At 31.0% G+C, this 18374-nt stretch overlaps 5 protein-coding genes and 1 non-coding gene across 6 annotated transcripts; 2 read left to right on the top strand and 4 right to left on the bottom strand.

The window, feature by feature from the left end:
- Positions 1–114: 114 nt before the first annotated feature.
- PPL_04276 (uncharacterized protein) lies at positions 115–5810 on the top strand (the record flags this gene model as incomplete). Its single annotated transcript, XM_020575182.1, has 7 exons — positions 115–2138; positions 2195–2216; positions 2495–2606; positions 3776–4234; positions 4670–4772; positions 5310–5445; positions 5760–5810. 7 exons carry the CDS (start codon positions 115–117, stop codon positions 5808–5810), a joined length of 2907 nt encoding a protein of 968 aa, XP_020434702.1.
- Positions 5811–5876: 66 nt separating this feature from the next.
- Positions 5877–6336, bottom strand: PPL_04275 (uncharacterized protein; the record flags this gene model as incomplete). Its single annotated transcript, XM_020575181.1, has 3 exons — positions 5877–5896; positions 5964–6069; positions 6145–6336. The coding sequence occupies 3 exons, from the start codon at positions 6334–6336 to the stop codon at positions 5877–5879; spliced, it is 318 nt and encodes a 105-aa protein (XP_020434701.1).
- A 963-nt stretch (positions 6337–7299) lies between these two features.
- Positions 7300–8872, bottom strand: PPL_04274 (protein kinase family protein; the record flags this gene model as incomplete). Its single annotated transcript, XM_020575180.1, has 4 exons — positions 7300–7486; positions 7708–8091; positions 8115–8311; positions 8393–8872. 4 exons carry the CDS (start codon positions 8870–8872, stop codon positions 7300–7302), a joined length of 1248 nt encoding a protein of 415 aa, XP_020434700.1.
- A 588-nt stretch (positions 8873–9460) lies between these two features.
- gxcHH (pleckstrin domain-containing protein) lies at positions 9461–13597 on the top strand (the record flags this gene model as incomplete). The annotated part of the gene is made up of 6 exons (XM_020575179.1): positions 9461–9479; positions 9967–10132; positions 10721–11924; positions 12032–12127; positions 12195–12356; positions 12437–13597. The coding sequence occupies 6 exons, from the start codon at positions 9461–9463 to the stop codon at positions 13595–13597; spliced, it is 2808 nt and encodes a 935-aa protein (XP_020434699.1).
- PPL_04273 lies at positions 9584–9655 on the bottom strand. The gene has a single exon. It is a non-coding gene; the product is annotated as a tRNA-Asp (tRNA).
- Positions 13598–13667: 70 nt separating the features above from the next.
- PPL_04271 (uncharacterized protein) lies at positions 13668–18360 on the bottom strand (the record flags this gene model as incomplete). The annotated part of the gene is made up of 5 exons (XM_020575178.1): positions 13668–15199; positions 15267–15737; positions 15808–16026; positions 16116–18088; positions 18302–18360. 5 exons carry the CDS (start codon positions 18358–18360, stop codon positions 13668–13670), a joined length of 4254 nt encoding a protein of 1417 aa, XP_020434698.1.
- Positions 18361–18374: the final 14 nt, after the last annotated feature.

Raw genomic sequence — 18374 nt, 5'->3', positions numbered from 1 at the left:
ACAAATCAATCAATCAACAAATAATAATATATTTTAATTAATTTAATTAAATTAAAGTTCAATAATAATAGTTAGTTGTTTTACTTAAAAGTGTTGTGTGGGTCACAGTACAGTATGGAGGGAACAGGAACATTCGCAACACTTCACAATGCCTATCTAGATGAATGGCTATCGATTGCATTCCTGCCGTATGTCAAGCAGACATTCAACACTGAGAATAACTTTTACGATATCTCTGCTGTCAATATGAAGAAAGTCAATGTTAGATTGTTACCGGTGGCAGAAGCAGTGATGGCGATGGACAGACAATACCAAACAATGCGATTCTCACTGGAGCGTGCACTCTCTGAGGTGTCGAGCTACGACATCGACCGTCTCCTTCTAATAGAAGCACACCAATCGTCATTCTCCACATTCATCGAAGCCGAAAGAATACTACTGGAAAAGGCAATCATTGATATTGGAGGAAGACCATCTTCTACTACAAATAACAACAACAACAACAACCATAACACAAACATTAATAATACACTTACAAATACAACAACAACAACAATATTAATAGATGAACAACAACAGCAACAACAACATAGTCATCATCAACAACAACAACAACATCAAACAATAATAGGAAGTAAAAGACCTAATCCCAATCCATCGTCAGCAACAACAACGATGACAACAACAAGCAATGCGGTTGTATCACCGAATATAGTGTCGGCAGCTAGATCAAAGTTAAAGTCGGATGGATCTTTTGGAATGCTGGGACCGATTGCTTTGCTATGGGTGGAGTTTATGACATTGCTGTCAAAGATCAACGATGATCTTGAGCGTTTGTTCTACTTGGAGTCCACCATCAACAATTTAGTATTCTCAGTGATAGAATGGCGAATCATGCTAGCAAACAGTCAAAAGATCATTAACGAAGACAAAAAGATAAAGAAAGTCAACATCTACGATCAGGTTTCATCATCATTCATCTCCTCACCAATCGGCGTACCAACCAATCATCACCTAAATCAACAAACCAATGAAAATTCATCACTATTCAGTGGAATAGATGTTGATTTATCTACCATTTCAATTACAAACAACAACAACAACAACAATAATAATAATAATAATACTACTAATCATATTCAAATATTAAAAAGACAAACCAATAGTTATCATTCACCACCTAAATATCCACTACCACCCGTACCCATTAGCACATCCAATAGCAATAGTTCCCCAGAGTTACAATTGGTCGATGTATCAATAGATAATAATAATAACAACACAACCAATAGCAATAATAATAGTATAGCAAGTGCATTAGCTGCTGCTGCTTCTGCATCAATGACACCTCTGCAACCAGAGAGAGTAGTTTCTGTTGGAGGGTGGCATAAAGCAGTAGTATCGAAACCACCTGCAAACAACATCAACAACACAACAAACATTGTAAATAATAATAATAATAGTAATAGTAATAATAGTAATATTAGTAGTAGTTTTAATGAACCAGTATCATTCCAATCGAATCCACTTGAGGCAATGAGTAAAGGTGTACCTTCGGGTGGCATTATCAAACAAGGCTGGATGAAGAAGCGTGGCAATAAAGTAAAGTCTTGGAAGAAGAGGTATTTCATATTGGACATGAGAAAGACAATGATCTATTACGATCTTCCGACGTCATCATTAAGAGAACACCAACAAGAACAACTACCACACATAACGACACCACAACTAACAACATCAAGTACATTCGATTTAGATTTAAATAGTAATAGCAATAATAATAATAGTAATAGCAATATAAATGATATTAACAGTAGCAATAGTAATAGTAAAGATAATAATAGTAATAGTAATGGTAAAGATAATGAAAGTAATAAAGATAGATCGAATACGATATCACATCAGTCCGAACAAATCAACTACGAGAACTTAAAGTATAAAGGATCAATCGATTTGCACACGGCCATCTTTGTAGCGATCAAACCAAACAATTGTAATATAAATGTAAACTTTGACAATAATAGTAGCTCTGCCAGCAAAGACAAGGATAAAGATTCAGAATACTTTGGAATAGATATACGAACACCCAAGAGAATTTGGCACCTTTGTTGTGACTCTTCAAAGTCAATGGATGACTGGTTAGTTGCATTGAAGAGTGCATTAAAATATTAAATATTAATTAACTAATTAATAGGACAACAAAACATCAATCAAATGTTAATCGACAACAATAAAATAAACACTTTAATTTAATATAGACCAATCATATTATAATAACGATCGTACTTTACTGTTTTTTTTTGATCTTGATTATATATAAATGTAATCTATTAATCATTGATCTATTTGTACGCTTTATAGAGTATTAAAGTAATGTATTTTTTACTTTACAACAAACATCAATAATAATTTAAAGTTGAACTTGTACTACAATGACATTGTGATTATATTTAAATATTCTATATTATTATTCATATTTTATTTAAAACTTTAGGTTTTCGAGTTTCTTTTGTCTGTTTTGAATCTTTTGATCTTGCTTCTCTTTAACTTGTTCGGTAGTATTGAAAAAATAATGTCTAGATACGTATGGTTTAAGCTATATCATAGTATTAATTAAAATTGATGTTAAAACGGGTTATTCTACCACAATGAAACAATATTTATTGTTATGATCTAGATCATAAGATCGTTTGATACATACCTCGCAATTTGTCAAATCTGGTGTATGTATATATTCTTTTTTACTTAAATCTAACTGAAATCTAGCTGTTTATTTGTAGGTAGGTTTAATAAATATATAAATAGTCAAAAGTTAGTTTAAATGTTATGTAGTAGAGTTAAAAAAAAAGATAAACTAAATCTAAACTAACTGAACTAGTCTAGTTGTTCGACGATTTGTTTCTATGTTTTGTTTTTCACATTGAGTGAATGAAAAAAAACAAAGTGTTGATAGATTACCTGTTGAATTAATTATACCCTGGTTTCTAACGCCTCTTCCTTTATAGTAGTGCTTGTTACCCATCTTTGGGGTCAAGTTACCAAATAACTTTCTGAATACCATTCTATTTTCGATGAAATATTATCTAATTGATTGAGTATCCACTATTCAAACTTTATTACGATCATATGATCACTTTTTTTTTACAATTGATTCGTTTTTTTTTTTTTTTTTTTTTTGTGATTTATTATGAAAATTTTTTTTCTCAGAGTATTACTTAATCATTATGATATTGTCAATTGAGCATATCAAGAATTAAGAATTAAGAATTTAGAATTTATTTGTAATGAAAATAAAACCTTCAAATTTTAATAAGCGAACAAAAAGAATTTAAAACTACTACTACTTTTAAAGTTACAAAACTTTAAAAAAACAAAAAAACAATAAGAATTTCTTCTATTGATCTTACATTTATCTCAATTAATATATTATATTGATTAAATAATCAATTATCTTTCAAAAAAAAAAAAAAAATAGAGATCCAAGTTTCGGATTTATTATTACTCCGAACCCATTTTTTTTTTTTTCATCGTTGCCCAATAACCTACAAAAAGTCTCTTTATCTTAAAACAAAGCAAACAAACCACTTTAAAAATATATATAATTATTATATTAGTTAACTATAAATAATGAATTTATAAAATAATTATAATTTATATTATTATTTGTTGTTTATTTTATCTTTTTTTTATTTATATGGTTTTAGTTATTATTTTTATCTAATAATGACTATTACTAAAAGAAAACAGATCTATATCGTATTTATTATTATCATAGTATATAGTTCAATTTTTTATTTTTATAATGATGTCGTCACACTAGATCAACAAAGAGATGTACATATAGAATTGAAAAACAAGATATCTACCGTTGTTGGTCATTCGAAACTCGATAATTATATAGTCAATATAAAGCAACGAGCAAAAGAGATTTCAGAGAATCAAGATCAGTTACAAAGTCATGTACAGGAGCTGTCTTTTATGCTTTTGAGCTTGGTTGTAACAAAAGACGGAGTTTGTAATCAGACAGAGATTGCCGGAGGTGGACTCTATTCTATACTGCCGGAGGAGGGTTCATGGCCAGTTTGCATCGACGAAGACAAATGGATGACTCACAAAGACAACAATCATCTTTACAACCAAAACAACAATGAAACACAATGTACATGTTTCTCTTTCGGTATTGCCAATGACTTTACATTTGACGATAAAATAAGTTCGATGGGTTGTTCAGTTGGTATGTTGTTGTTTTGAAATAATAATAATAATAATAAGTTATTAATGTTTGTTTTTTTTTAAACATATATAATATTTATAGAATCATTCGATCCTTCTATGACGATGAAAAGCGGGAGAAGAAGTGAATTGATAAATTACTGGAACGTAGGATTGTCATACAAGGACGATAAGAATTTCACCGGTTTTGCATATGGAACCAAAATTACTCAGCGATGGGAAGTCTATACTTTGGAGAGCTTGATGGAGATCCTGAATGTCGGATACATCGATATGCTAAAGATGGATATCGAAGGAAGTGAATGGGCAGTCATTGGAGAATGGCTGAGTAAAGGCCCAAACTTTACAAAGCGTATCAAGTTGCTCTCTTTTGAAGCACATTTTTTTCCACCAATCAATCCCTCCGTACATCTCGTTTGGATCAATCTATTTATAGGTCTAAGAGAAGCTGGTTTCAAACTTTATGGTCTACGTCAAAATCCAGCTTGTATTGGCGAATCTCTTGGATATCTCACAGTCAGCGGATGCTGTTTCGATTTGTATTTTTATAACTCAAACCAATATTAAACAAACACCTATTCTTTGTAGTAGTTTACAACTTTTTTGTTGTTTTTTGTTCAACTGGTCAAAAAAAAAAGGATATCAATGTTATTACATCACCGACTTGCGCAACCTCAAAATATGTTAAATTTTTTTCAATGATAGTGGCTGAGCTGTTTTTCACTAATTTTTTTTTCTAAGTTGTCGCAATAGAGATTAATATTATAAAATATAATAAAATATCAAACCTACTTGGATTTTAATAAAAATTAGATAATAGAAATCATTCTTTAATTCTCCTAAATTTTTAATTAATTTTAAATAAATTAGATTTTTTTTTTTAAAAATATAATTATAATTAAAAAAAAAAGTATAAAAGGGTGATCTAATCATTCCTTTTAATCAGTTTTGAGGTGATTGATATGGATCAAAGGATCATATCATAATACTTGTAAGTAAACTTTTTTTTTTATTTCTAAATTCTTTTTTTTAATATTTCTAATTTTCTACTATTTTTTTTTTTAAAAATTAAAGAGATGTACCCACCCATACTCAACGGCAATGTTAGGAATATGGAAGATCCTCCGCCATGTAAGATTCCAACAGAGCCACACTCCAATTGTGCCAATCAACTTTAGACATCTCACCAGACAGTCGCTGGATATACAGATGGTATCTAATAGTTAATAGTTCTACTTATAAAAGAAATGAGCGATTTGACTTGAAGTAACACCACTCTTTGTACTCTCCATTATTAAAGTGTAAATGTCTGGTAAGAATTAAACGTTGAAGGTTTGGTTGATCAAACAATGAACTTAAATTCATTCAAGAAGTTAGTTTTTGCATTTTGAAAATTTTTAAATTAAATCAAAAAATATTTATTTTTATTTGTGTTTTGGGGTTAGAATTCTATATAATTAACCACTTTATTATTATAGTATCTTATCAATTATATTAGTTAATAGTTGAGGAATATTTTACTATAGTTCAAAACATCAATTATTATTTATTTATATACTACTATGAATACAAAATAAAAAATTGTTTTTGTAACTTTCAAAAATAAATATTTCATTTATTTATTTTTTAATTTTCTTTTGTAATTATGTAACATAAGGTCCACCTATTAAGTATTTTTGAAATTAAAAGTATTAAAATTAAGTAAATCAGTTAAAGAAGTAAATGCTTACATTTTCCAGTATTCTTATGACAAACAGCATATTGATCTTGACATGATGCACGATATCCACGAGATTCGGGAGTAATTTCAGAGGTACTATTGCAACGCTCACCAATCTTTTTTTAAATTTAAAGAGTTTATTAATAATTTTAGACTTTGTAAAACTTTATTGTTCTTTTTATTTAACTTACTTCACCACGATACAAGCAGAAGGAACAGCAATGGTGAACAGGTCTGGCATCGAGGTTTCTCTCTATGAATTGACCATTGTTGGCGTTGCAATGTGATTTTGAAACTTGTGGACAAGCCATTCTATTGCATCCTTGGGCATAGAGTCCGACCACAAACAAAACTAATAAAGTTAAAATAATTTTACCTTTCATTTTTTTTTGTACAAATATTGATCAATACTGTATAAATTAATTAATTAATCAATGTTATTTAGAATAAAAAAAAAGTAAATAAAAGAATAATAATTATTTTTATTTATATTTTTTTTGGGGTTATAAACTTCACATCCTATCAATTATTGTAATGTATTTCCAACCAAGTATCATCTTTATAAACATGAGTTTTTTTTTATAGTGAACTTCGATCTTATATATAAATATATAAATCTATTCTAAAATTGATTATGTATCATTTCTACTTTCTACTTTTTAGTAGTTTCAATTTCTATATACATATGTTTTTGAAGTTACAATTTCTTTTCTATTTTTTTTTTTTTTTAAACAAATTTTTGATATGATGAAAGAAGCAGACAGATTCTAAATCAAATTAATTTTCTTAGTTAGTAACATTGTGAATACTCAATATCAAAATAAGATTACAAGCCACTTGCTCCAGTTGTGCTTAAATTTAGATACATAATGTATATTATTCGTTCTAGTGTTTATTGTAAAGAATTTGTATTGGTGGAGATAGTGGGCCTATAGTATTTGAATATGTATATTTTAAGTAACCGAAGGTGATATAAAGCAAATAGAATGATAGCAGATACTAGAGATGAACGATCTTTTTGTATCACAACAAATAATGGAATTAAATTTTAAAAAAAATAGATTTATGAGTTCAAATAAGATAATATGAAGTTATTTAGAAAAATATTTTAAATCATTTTTTTTTTTTTTTTTTATATACATAAATTGCATGCAGTATAAAATTTTTTTTTTCCAAGTCAAACAATTAGATGCCATCCTTTCTAAACTCAATAGAGCTCTTAACAAATGTTAATAGAGGTGATATGAAATGACACCTGGTAATAAATTTAAATCTATAAAAACAAAAAGTATTTTATTCCTTCAGAAATATTGCAAATAATTTTTGTTTTAAATGTCTCAATGTAATTAAATGTTGATTGGTGATGGTTTCCCATATTGGTTTAATAATTGATTCAATGATTCTCTATTCTTTGGACTCTGATCCAACAATCGATGAATAAATTCAATCAATTGTTTTGAATATCTGTATTCTGAAATCTTAATTTCACCAGTTGATTGGAATAGTTGATGATTATTTCGATCATCTTGATGACTGATCAATTTAAATATTCAAAAATACAGAGTTAATATCTGATTGATAATAATATTTTAAAATGATTATTCGAGTATTTACCAACATAATAATTTGAGAATTGTTGATCCAATTGAAAAGATGTCACATGATTGTGCATATTGTCGTTTCATTGCTTCCTAATTGTATTATTATTTTGATTTAGTTTAAAATATATTTAAAAATCAATTAATAGAATATACATACTGGTGAAATATAACCGATTGTTCCACGAGTTGCATTTATAAGTGTTTGAATTCATATCAAAAATAGTTGGATCTGTTATTTCTTTCGAATTTGAAACACTTGTTATGGCAACAGATGGCTCAAAAAATACTTTTGAATCTTGATCTTCAATGATTGTTGATTGATCAATGAATTTACAACATCCAAAATCACCAAGAATCAAAGTACCATATACATCAATGAATATGTTTGATGGTTTGATATCACAATGAACAATTCCATGTTTATCAAGTTCCAAAAGAATATTGAAAAGTTGTGAAATATAATTAATAATTTCTGATTCTTTAAAGATTCTATTTTTATGTTCAATATAAATGTGGTTAATTGTAATATATTCATATCTTGATAAATATTTTATACATACAGATTTAGATCAGTTAAACGTTTAAACTTTTGAGAAAGATCACCACCTTCACAATATTTAGTGATGATATGAAAGATTTGATTGTCTATATCATGATGATAATCAAAAAGTTGAACAAATTTACCTTTGAGTAAAATCATTGCCTTGATTTCATTCTCAGCTCTTTCACAAGATTTCTGATTATCTTTATAGTTTATCTTTTTATAAACATACTTTTGAATTGATTATGTTAGTTTTATGATTGTCAATTGATTAATTATTTTGATAAATGATCTTACGAAACCTTTATAAAAAGCACTATTATCATCAGTATCACACACTAAATATACATCATTGATATTATTACTGTTTGGAAATCTTGATATTAAATGATATCGTTTGTTATTAATGATGTGTGTTTGTTTGAAATAGTCAAATGTGTGTGTGAATTGACTTTTTTGAATATTGATTGTGTATGATTCTGATTTGTTTAATACCAAAGTGCATATTGGTTTGTAATCTGATATTATTAATAATGTTATGATAATTAATTGATATTGAGTATCGACTGTATCTGGTACTACTATTTCATCATTCTTTTTAAAATTTCCGATTAATATGATATTTGTGTGTTGTTCATTATCTTTATCTTTCAAATGATTATGAACTAAAACTATTAGTTTATCATGAAAATTAGTTCGATTACATCTAAATTTCAAAACATTCTTTCCATTGATTAATCTATCTGTTTTCTCGATTCTATATGCACTTGTATTCATTTTGAATATTATTCTTTATTTTATCAAAAATGATTGTTTTCAAAATCATATAATAGCAGTGATAGAAGTTAGCTAAATGTTGTGGTGGTGATTATTTTTTTGGATCGATTTTTAAATTTTTAATTTTTGCTGGTCGATTCCCACCAAATTGAGGTACTTCACACTTTAAAAACAATATTGTTATCACTCTTTATATTTGTTAAAAATGATCTTCATTATTGACGGTTATTAAGAAAGTTTGTTTGTACAATTGATAATAGCGTGATATGAATATAAATAAATATAAATTTGATAACTTTACAATCTCTTTATTTATTTTTTTAATATTAATATTTCCATGTTATGTGGCTTAGTGTTAGAAGCTTCGTTTAATTGTGGTAATAAAGACATAGTAATATAATATTAATGATGTTACAAATATTTAAATTATATGTTGATGTGTGGAGTATAAAAATAATAAGAATAATGAATTGTTTAGCTATATTCATTAACAAAGTACGTACTTTGTTTTTACATTGGGAAATGGCACTGTATTATAATTGTACCATATGACAGTCGCTGCTCAATAGCACGTTGGTTTATCTATCAATGAGATCATGTTCATCGAGTAAGAGTATCTTTTTTTTTTTTTTTTTTTCAAAAAAAGATTTGTTGTCTCATGATCAACAAGACCTGTTACGCTTGCGGGGTAAGCACTTTTAAAAAGTTTTTCTCCCCTTCCGGGAATTGAACCCGGGCCTTTCGCGTGACAGGCGAAAATCCTCACCACTAGACCAAAGGGGAGTTGTTGTTTGCTGATATGAAATTTTACTATTTTATAACACCTTAAATCTCGCAACCACAAATAACATTAACAGACTAGCTAAACTAGAATACCACAAACTAATCAGAAAATCAAAACAAGACTTCGGTCGAAACAACTCAAACATTCAAGCATATCAATCCAAATGGCCGAAGAAGCTAGACGAATTCAAACTCATCTGGAACCAACAAACCTGGAACTTCCCAAAGCCATCCCATCTCACTATTCATTTTGGAAGATGGAGAAACAAATAATTAAAAAGAGAAAATTAGTAAAATTGTTATATTTATAGTTAGAAACATAGAATCAGCTAACACGTACGGATTAATAATAGATATGAGTCTTAGCGATAAAGACGTCTCTGCTCCCATCGATGTTCAATGCCTCCAGACTCATAATAAATTTTCTTCAATTATGTACCCATCCATAATATCGTTGTCAATCATAGATACATTGAAGTATAACAAGATTATCCATCAGCGATCATCCTTTGAAGAACTAGATCTTTGGTTGGCCTACAAAGGTGAGGTGTTTAGGCCCGATTCGTGAAGTTCTGTTCGAGTTTAATCATGTTTTACCAAAGAGTTAGTGGAACCATCTGCAAAGAGTCGTTGAAATGAATTTGTTGAATAAATAAAGCTTCACCTTTTTGGCATTTTTGGCACTAGATCGTTTAGAACGTTAACTGATGACCCAGTGTCGATTCCTCCAGATAAACTTCTATAGCAAATCGCTTATAATTTACTATTAATAATAATTCTTTGGTTTGAATAAATTATTAAATGTTAAGACGAAAATCACTATTTCTCAATAGCAATATTTGTTTTGAAAAAAATCTAAGAAACGATGGGTGCAGATAAAATATCAAAAAAAAAAAAAAAAAAAAGATTATCTGTGTAAGAAAATGGTTCTAAGATAACCTCAGATCTGCAAATATCTTTTTTTAGATCAAACAAAAAAATTTTAAATTTAAAAAAATAAAAAAGAAATCAAAAAAATTAATCATTCAAAAAAGGTTAATTAATTTATTAATAAAAAAAAAATAGTAATTGTCATTGTAGTAGTAACATTATATTTATTTATATCATAATTCAAATTATTATCATGATGAATGATAGTGATGATATCGAAGAGATATGTGATAACTTAAGAACATCACAAATAAAACTAACAAAAAAAGAGAAAGAGAAAGAGAAAGAAAAAGAGAGAGAGAAAGAGAAAGAGAGAGAGAAAGAATTGCAAAAGAAGAAACAAAAAGATGAAAAAGAGAAAGACTTGCAAAAGAAAAAGAAATCTGGTGATTCAGATATAGTTATCTCGGCACCTGCCAACTTCAAACGGTTAGACTCACCTACCGTTCCCAATAAATCAAGTAAACCATCATTTTCACTTTTACAACAACAAATACATCAACAACGAGATTATGATCAACAACAACAATATCAATATGAACAACAACAACAACCAACAAAGAAAGAAAAGTTATATTTCAAGGTATCGGATCAACTCTTGAATGAGGTGGCGCACTGGGAATCTACCAAAGCTAGCTATGTGCAATCGGTAGAGGAGCTACTAAGAAGAAAGTCGAATACTCTCGACGCACTGTTCTCAGAGTATCTCTCAGAGATTGAACCGTTACTCGATCGCTACCAGCTCGATCCATCGCTAAAGTCCGATATCATGGCAAGAGAACAGTCGCGACTAGACGAAGCCAAACAACGTTTGTTTGGCAGTAGGAATGCATCGATCGATGCACTCGAGTCACAGATCTCCACGAGGAAGCGTGAGATCGATATGCACAACAAGATCACCTTGATTCAGTCGGTTGTGCGTGGCTGGCTAGCAAAGCGTCGCTACCAAAAGATGCGATTGAGAATCGAGCGAAGAACCAAGTGCACTCTCGAGATCATCGAGACCGAGCGTGCCTACGTCCACAATCTCGAGTTGATCATCAGTCAATTCTTGCAACCACTGCAAAGCGGCGCAAAGAAAGACCTGCTAAGCAGCAGTGAGATTTCATCGATCTTTTCGAATTGCTCTGCACTGTATGGCGTTCACAAGGAGTTACTAGAGTCACTCGAATCGAGATGGTCACAATGGAGTAACAAGCAATCGATTGCCGATTGCTTCTTGACACTTACACCCTATCTTAAACTCTACACACAATACATCAACAACTTTAATCAATCTCTAACAACACTTAACGAATGTAAAAAGAGAGATTCAAAAGTAAACAACTTTTTCTTTAAAGTAAGTAGATAGTTAGATATCTATACCTATAATAGTAATAATAATAAGTATTATATTTATTAATTATTTATTAATTTATTCATTGTTATTATTATTATTATTTATAGGATTGTAAAAGTAATCCATTACTTCAAAATAAAGATTTCTTGGATTTACAGATTCAACCAGTTCAAAGAATACCAAGATATAAACTTTTATTTACAGTAAGTTAGTTAAATCACTTTTAAAATAATAACATTAATATTAACTTGTTTATCGACTTTTTTTTAGGAATTATTACAAAATACACCAACTATTCATAGTGACTATGAGTTAATCAGTCAAGCATTAAAAGCAATACAGAATGTAGCTATTTCTATTAATGAAAGTAAGAGAAATGCAGAAGGTTTAGAAAAGATGATACAGATTCAAGGTTCTTTAACTACAAACATTGTAAGTTATTATTATTTCTTTGTTGTAAATTTTTAAAAGTTTTTGTTTTTTATTAATTTATTTGCAACTTTTAATTATAGGAATTGGTTCAACCGCATAGAAGACATATTAAAGATGGTGTTGTTTTGTTTGAAAAGAGAGGTCAATTGAAAGAGAGACATCTTTTCCTCTTTAATGATTCTCTTTTGGTTTGTAAAAAGGTTCCGACTCTTTTTGATAACTCTGCTCGGTACTCTGTGGTCACCCATCTGAACCTCAAGAACTGTATAATATTGCCGGCCGAAGACCAGGAGATCAAACATGGTTTCGCTGTTCTTGGCAATGAACATCTCTATTTCTATGCGCGTGGTGCCGTCGAGCAATTTGAATGGATTGAAATACTGAAGCAGTTGGTCAAAGAGTGGGAAGCGAATCAATCGACACTCAGAAAGGAAGAGGAACCCATGCCAATGGTAAAGGAGCACTCCAGAGAGAGTTTGATGGTCAAGGAGAATTCGGTGATCAATCCACACAGGCTGTCAGCGAAACTATCGGAGCACTCAATTGGTTCCTCATCATCGAGCGAAAAGACAACAGCGCAACCATTGGTAATAGAGAGAAACTCAAGGATTATGTCTCAATCATTTACACCTTCGTCGATTTCATCGTCATCATCAACATCATCATTGTCATCTTCAAACAATCTAAGTCAATCACTCAATTTGAATGCTTTGAATCAATTGCAAAATGTATATCCACCACCAAACATCAACAATAACAATAACAATAGCTTTTCAAATATTCCATCAATTCACGTTCAACAACAACAACAAAATGTACAACAAAACAAATCAATAAGAGAATTGATTGAAATTTTCGAAGAGATACGTGTCTTGCACAACGAACTCTTTGGTCCTGTCACCAAGTTGCAAACTGTCTTTGGTGATTACTATCGACAGTTCTCAAGCACTGGCCAATTCAATGAGACATTGGCAAAGATTAACCAACTACTAGGTGGTATCTCCAATTTAAAACAACGATCCATAGATTTACTTAAAGATGAAGTTCTATCAAAACAACTACAAGATGTCATAGCTCAAGGAAAGGATAACATAGGTTCATTCAATGATTGGATAAGGACACATTGTCATCCCAACGATCCTGCTGCCCAACAACCTAGAATGATTGTTATCAATCTAATGAAATGGTATAACAATCTTTACACTGTTTGGAAATCGATTTTAGATTTTGAAAATAAATAATACAAAATGTATATCTAAAAAAGTTTGTTTTATTGTACAATCGTTTTTTTTTTTTTGCTATATAACTATTCTATTTCCTTGATTTTCCTCCCATGGAATTCAATTTGATGGATGCTATTTTAAATTGATATCTGAATTTCTTTTTGAAAAGAATACCAACAGTGATAATACATGCAAGTCCACCAACGACAGAGCAAACGATAATCACTGGAAGTTTCCATTTCTTGTCATCATTGGAACCACATTCTTCGGAGTTGTCATCGTCTTGAATCAAAAGTGATCCGAAATTTGGATCAACAATTGCATCGTTGTCAAAATGTTCAATTGTGATTGCTGTCAAGATGTTTAGGTTATTCGGATACAGCGAGTTAATTTGTTTGACAGAGTCATCGGTCGAATTGATCATCGAAACTTTACTGTTACGGATTCTTCCATCGACAACCATTCGATCAGAATAATATGCTTGAAGAATTCCATTTCCTTGATTGATTTCCATCATTCTGAGTGATGATTCTGTGTTGGATGATGTGTCACCAATTCCAGATTGTTGTGTTTGACATCCTTGTTGAACTTGAAGTTGTGCTTGTGTCAAGAATAATACTTGGAGTGAATTAAGTTTATCACTGAATGTCCAATTGTAAAGATGAACTTGATATTTGACGGAATTCGCTGGAATACTGAAGATATCACCTGCAAAATTGTATTCAGTGTCATTGACAAACATTTGCATGATGATATCGACTTGGAGTTTGTCATCGTTCTTGAATCTTCCAGAATATGTGTATGAATTGTTGGTTTGTTGAACATCGAACCATTTGATGTCTTTGATGAAATATTGTTTCACAGTATCTCCAAGATCTGTTATTTCACGAATCTCCGTGATATTGACGTTGAATGTGATATCTTTCTTTGTTGTTCCAAGTTCGACATTTGTAGTGTTGTCAACGACTGCTGGTGGATTCACAGGAATTGGTGTTGTTGAAACTTTCTTGCTGCAATCCATTCCAATCCATCCTTCATTGCATTCACACACTCCAGTTGCAATATTACATTTTCCATTTGAACTACATTTGTTGCAATCACTTGGAATCAAATACATGAATGCATTTTTCTCATCGAATTGATTGGCAACATTCACTCTAACCGAAAGTAATTCGGTCGAACTGATATTTGAGCTGAATTTACATGTAATTTGTGATCCAATTAGGTTGATCATTGGATTTTCACAAGTCTGGTTTCCAATTGTGACACTGAGATTGAAACTTCCGAAATTATCTCCAACAATCGTCACAGTATCTGGCTTTAAATAAACAGTTGATGAGCATGATGTTATTGAAGGTGGTGAAAATACTAAGTCTCTGGTTATTTTAGCATTGTATTGTTGAATTGTGAAATTCGATGTTCCGTATCCTGGTGGTGAATCAACAATCAATCGGTATGGATCGAAATTGTTGTCCATCAATGAGATTTGCGATGGAACACCTCCAACTGAAATATTGAGAATATTTTCATTGGCAAAGTTGATTGGTGCTAAAAATTGGCCTGTGATTGTCAATTTACCTCCAAGGAATCTGAGTGGTGTATATGTTGTTGGTGATGGTTCTGATATTTAAAAAAATTAATAAAATGTTAAAAATCAATATAAAGTAAAATATTGAATACTACATACCAATCATAAAGAATTTTGATAAAGAAACATCTCCATTGACTGAAACATTGAGTGGTCCAGTTCTGGCACTCAGTGGAACTTTGAATGAAATGTTTGTATAGTTTGATGATGTTGCTTTGATTGGTTGTGCTGTGATTCCTTGAATATTAATTAAATCGTTGGATGATCCAAAATAATTTCCATAGATTTGACAAGTCAGTGAACTTTGATCGAGAACTAGGTTTACAATGGATGGCGATGGGAATTTCATTTGAATGACATTGGAAAATCCTTGACCAACAAGTTGGAATGTTACTTTTCCTGTAAGCTTAGGTGGTTTGAAAGTTCCAGAGCTTGAATCAATGATTGTGAATGGATATGTGGTACCATTGAGTTTGGCAACCAAAGTCTGATCACCAAATAACAATCCATTGATTGTTGATGTTACCTCTGGGTCAAGAATATCAGATGGTGTGATTGATATTACTGGATCTATAGATTTTGTAAAAATAAATTTGGTTAATTTACAATAAATATATCTTTTTTTAAATATTATATTTACTCCAAATTCTATTGATTGATACATTGAATGCTGGCGTTCCAATAAATACTACTCCATTAGTTGATAATGTGCTTAATGTGAAAGTACAAATTTGGGTTGTTGGAGGACATGAGATTGATGGAGTTTCAGAACCAACTTTGATTGTAAATCCAGGTAATTGGTTATATAATCTGAATGACCTTCCTGTAATTGTCACAAATCTACCATCTTGTTCTATATCTATATTGTCAAAATCTATTTAATCCAATTTTATAGTGTTATAATTAGTAAACTAGTATATATGTTAATAGAATTAATTTTATAGTTACCTTGGAAAGTAACATTAACACCAGGAGGTACTGTTGCAGTGACTCCAATTGATTTGGCTTCTATTGGATAGGTTCCATTGCTTCGTGAAACACCAACAGTACATGTGAATGTTGTATTGGCATCTAGGCCTCTAGCTATGTTGGTACAGGTTACAGAATTTGAAAATGATACCACTGTGGTTTTGTCGATGAAATTGAACCCATATCCACTAACTGTAATAATACCTCCATCTCTAGGTAGCACGGACGGAGATATCGATGATATATAGAAAGTTGTGAGATCTACACTTTTGGTATTCGATTGTCCTGTCACGTCAGAAACTAAGTAGAAAATAGGGTAATAAATCGGAAGAACATTGATACCATAGATACATTGTACGTTTGAAGAGGAAACTGTGCAGTTACTTGGGAAAGGATATGTAGTTATATTTCCAATTAAACCAGAGCCCGAAAGGTTGATAGTTCTAGATGGGGTTATAATAACAATACTTGAAATAAGAGGACTTGAATAAGTGATATTATAGTCAAAGGATGATCTATAACCTAACTTTTCTAAATAAATTCTGGATGGGATAGATAAGTTTCCAGACGGAGCATTGAATGTAATGGTTGCTGCAGTAAAGTTGAGAGTTCCAGTATAAGTCATTGGAACAGGTTGAACTGTAACAACTGATACTCTTGAGTCTTTCCAACCATAGTTTCTGAGCAATTTAAGGGTAGTTGGTCCTCCTACAATCGGTGCAGGGATAGTAGCACTTGCATCGATAATTGGATTGGCAACACCGAATACTAAAAGCAATGGATATTGATCAATCGATGTTGGTGCTCCAAATGTTGCCAAAGCAGTTCCATTAAAGAAATAATTGGTATCAACTGTTGTCAATTGATTAACTGGATATTGTGTCTGGAATTTAAGTTGGTTGTAGGTTGCCACATTGTTTACAAAAGAAACACCAGACCAAACAACGTAATTGGGGGTACCTGTGATATAGTTTTTAACAAAACTATTGACTGCACTACCGTTGATGAGAGCAAAATAAGGATTCTCGGCAAAGAGTGTGTATTTGTTGATTAGATTGAGAGCATTGTCCCAGGACACTGAAAAAGGTAGGTATGCATAGTGGAGAGTCGACGATGGATCTAATAAGGCAGATCTATAGATGGTATATTCGATATTCAATGTAGGGCATGTGACAATAAATGGTAGTACGTAAGCCATTTCAGTAGTTTGTGTAAAAACCATTGAGTTGATTTGTGTTTGTGTTTGCATTGAATTGTAAGCTGCCAAAGTTCCATTTATATAGAAAGAGCATCTATTTGCATCCATAACTGAAAAGTAGCTACCAACAACGGTGAGAGAAGTGGTTGTTCCAAATATACCGGGTCTTAAAGCCTGAATATTTGGATTGTTGTAGAAATATTTAAATGTACGATTGACACCTCCCTCCGTAAAGATAAAGTCGAATGACATCGCTGTGATGGTGTCTGTATTTGCGAGTTTACAGGTACGTAATGGTGATCCAACCATTTGATCGTAGCATCGCTTGCCATCTGCATATATGAATAGAGCACCTGGACTTCCAGGGTATTGGATAGTAAAAAATGTAGTGCCAATCTCTTCTTGCTGGATTTTAACATAGTCGGGATCTTCAAATTCAATGATGAGATAGAATTTATCGATTGCCGTTGCTGATCTCCAGTGTGGCTTTGCTCCTCCATTGGCGGTGACTGCCAGATAAGGAGCGAGAGGACTAGTGTTACCCTTGAAATCACCACAGTACTTTAGACAACGCTCTGGAAAAGTTTGGTAAAATGGCTGTCCTCTTGTTGTTCCGTTCAACCATCCGTACTCCAACATCAAAGTGTCCAATGATTTAGCATTAAGCCATACTGTAGCAGTGGCAGGCAAAATATTAAACAAGTTTGTATTAACAAAAGTAGCTTCATCCAGATCATCAATCGAAAGAATATGTCTATTGAAATTTATTTTTAAGTGAGTTAATATTTTGACAATTATTTAGTATTTTTATTTTATTTTTTTTATTCATTACCCATTAAAACCTGATACTGTAGTTAGCGAAGAATTGATTAGCGCTTCAGAAAAAGTTAGTTGTGCATCAACTATCTGATAGTAATGTCCGTTGACAGTGTTGAAAGTAGGGAGATAGGTAGCTGCATCTATAAACTGTATATTTTTAGACAAATAAAAGAAAACGATAACACAAACAATATATTTATTATACATAATTTTATTTGTTG

The sequence above is a fragment of the Heterostelium album genome (assembly GCF_000004825.1).
Source record: "Heterostelium album PN500 unplaced genomic scaffold PPL_contig9, whole genome shotgun sequence".
Lineage (NCBI taxonomy): Eukaryota > Evosea > Eumycetozoa > Acytosteliales > Acytosteliaceae > Heterostelium > Heterostelium album.
The sequence above is the reverse complement of the archived record's forward strand: the minus strand, read 5'-3'. Positions and strand labels throughout refer to the sequence as shown.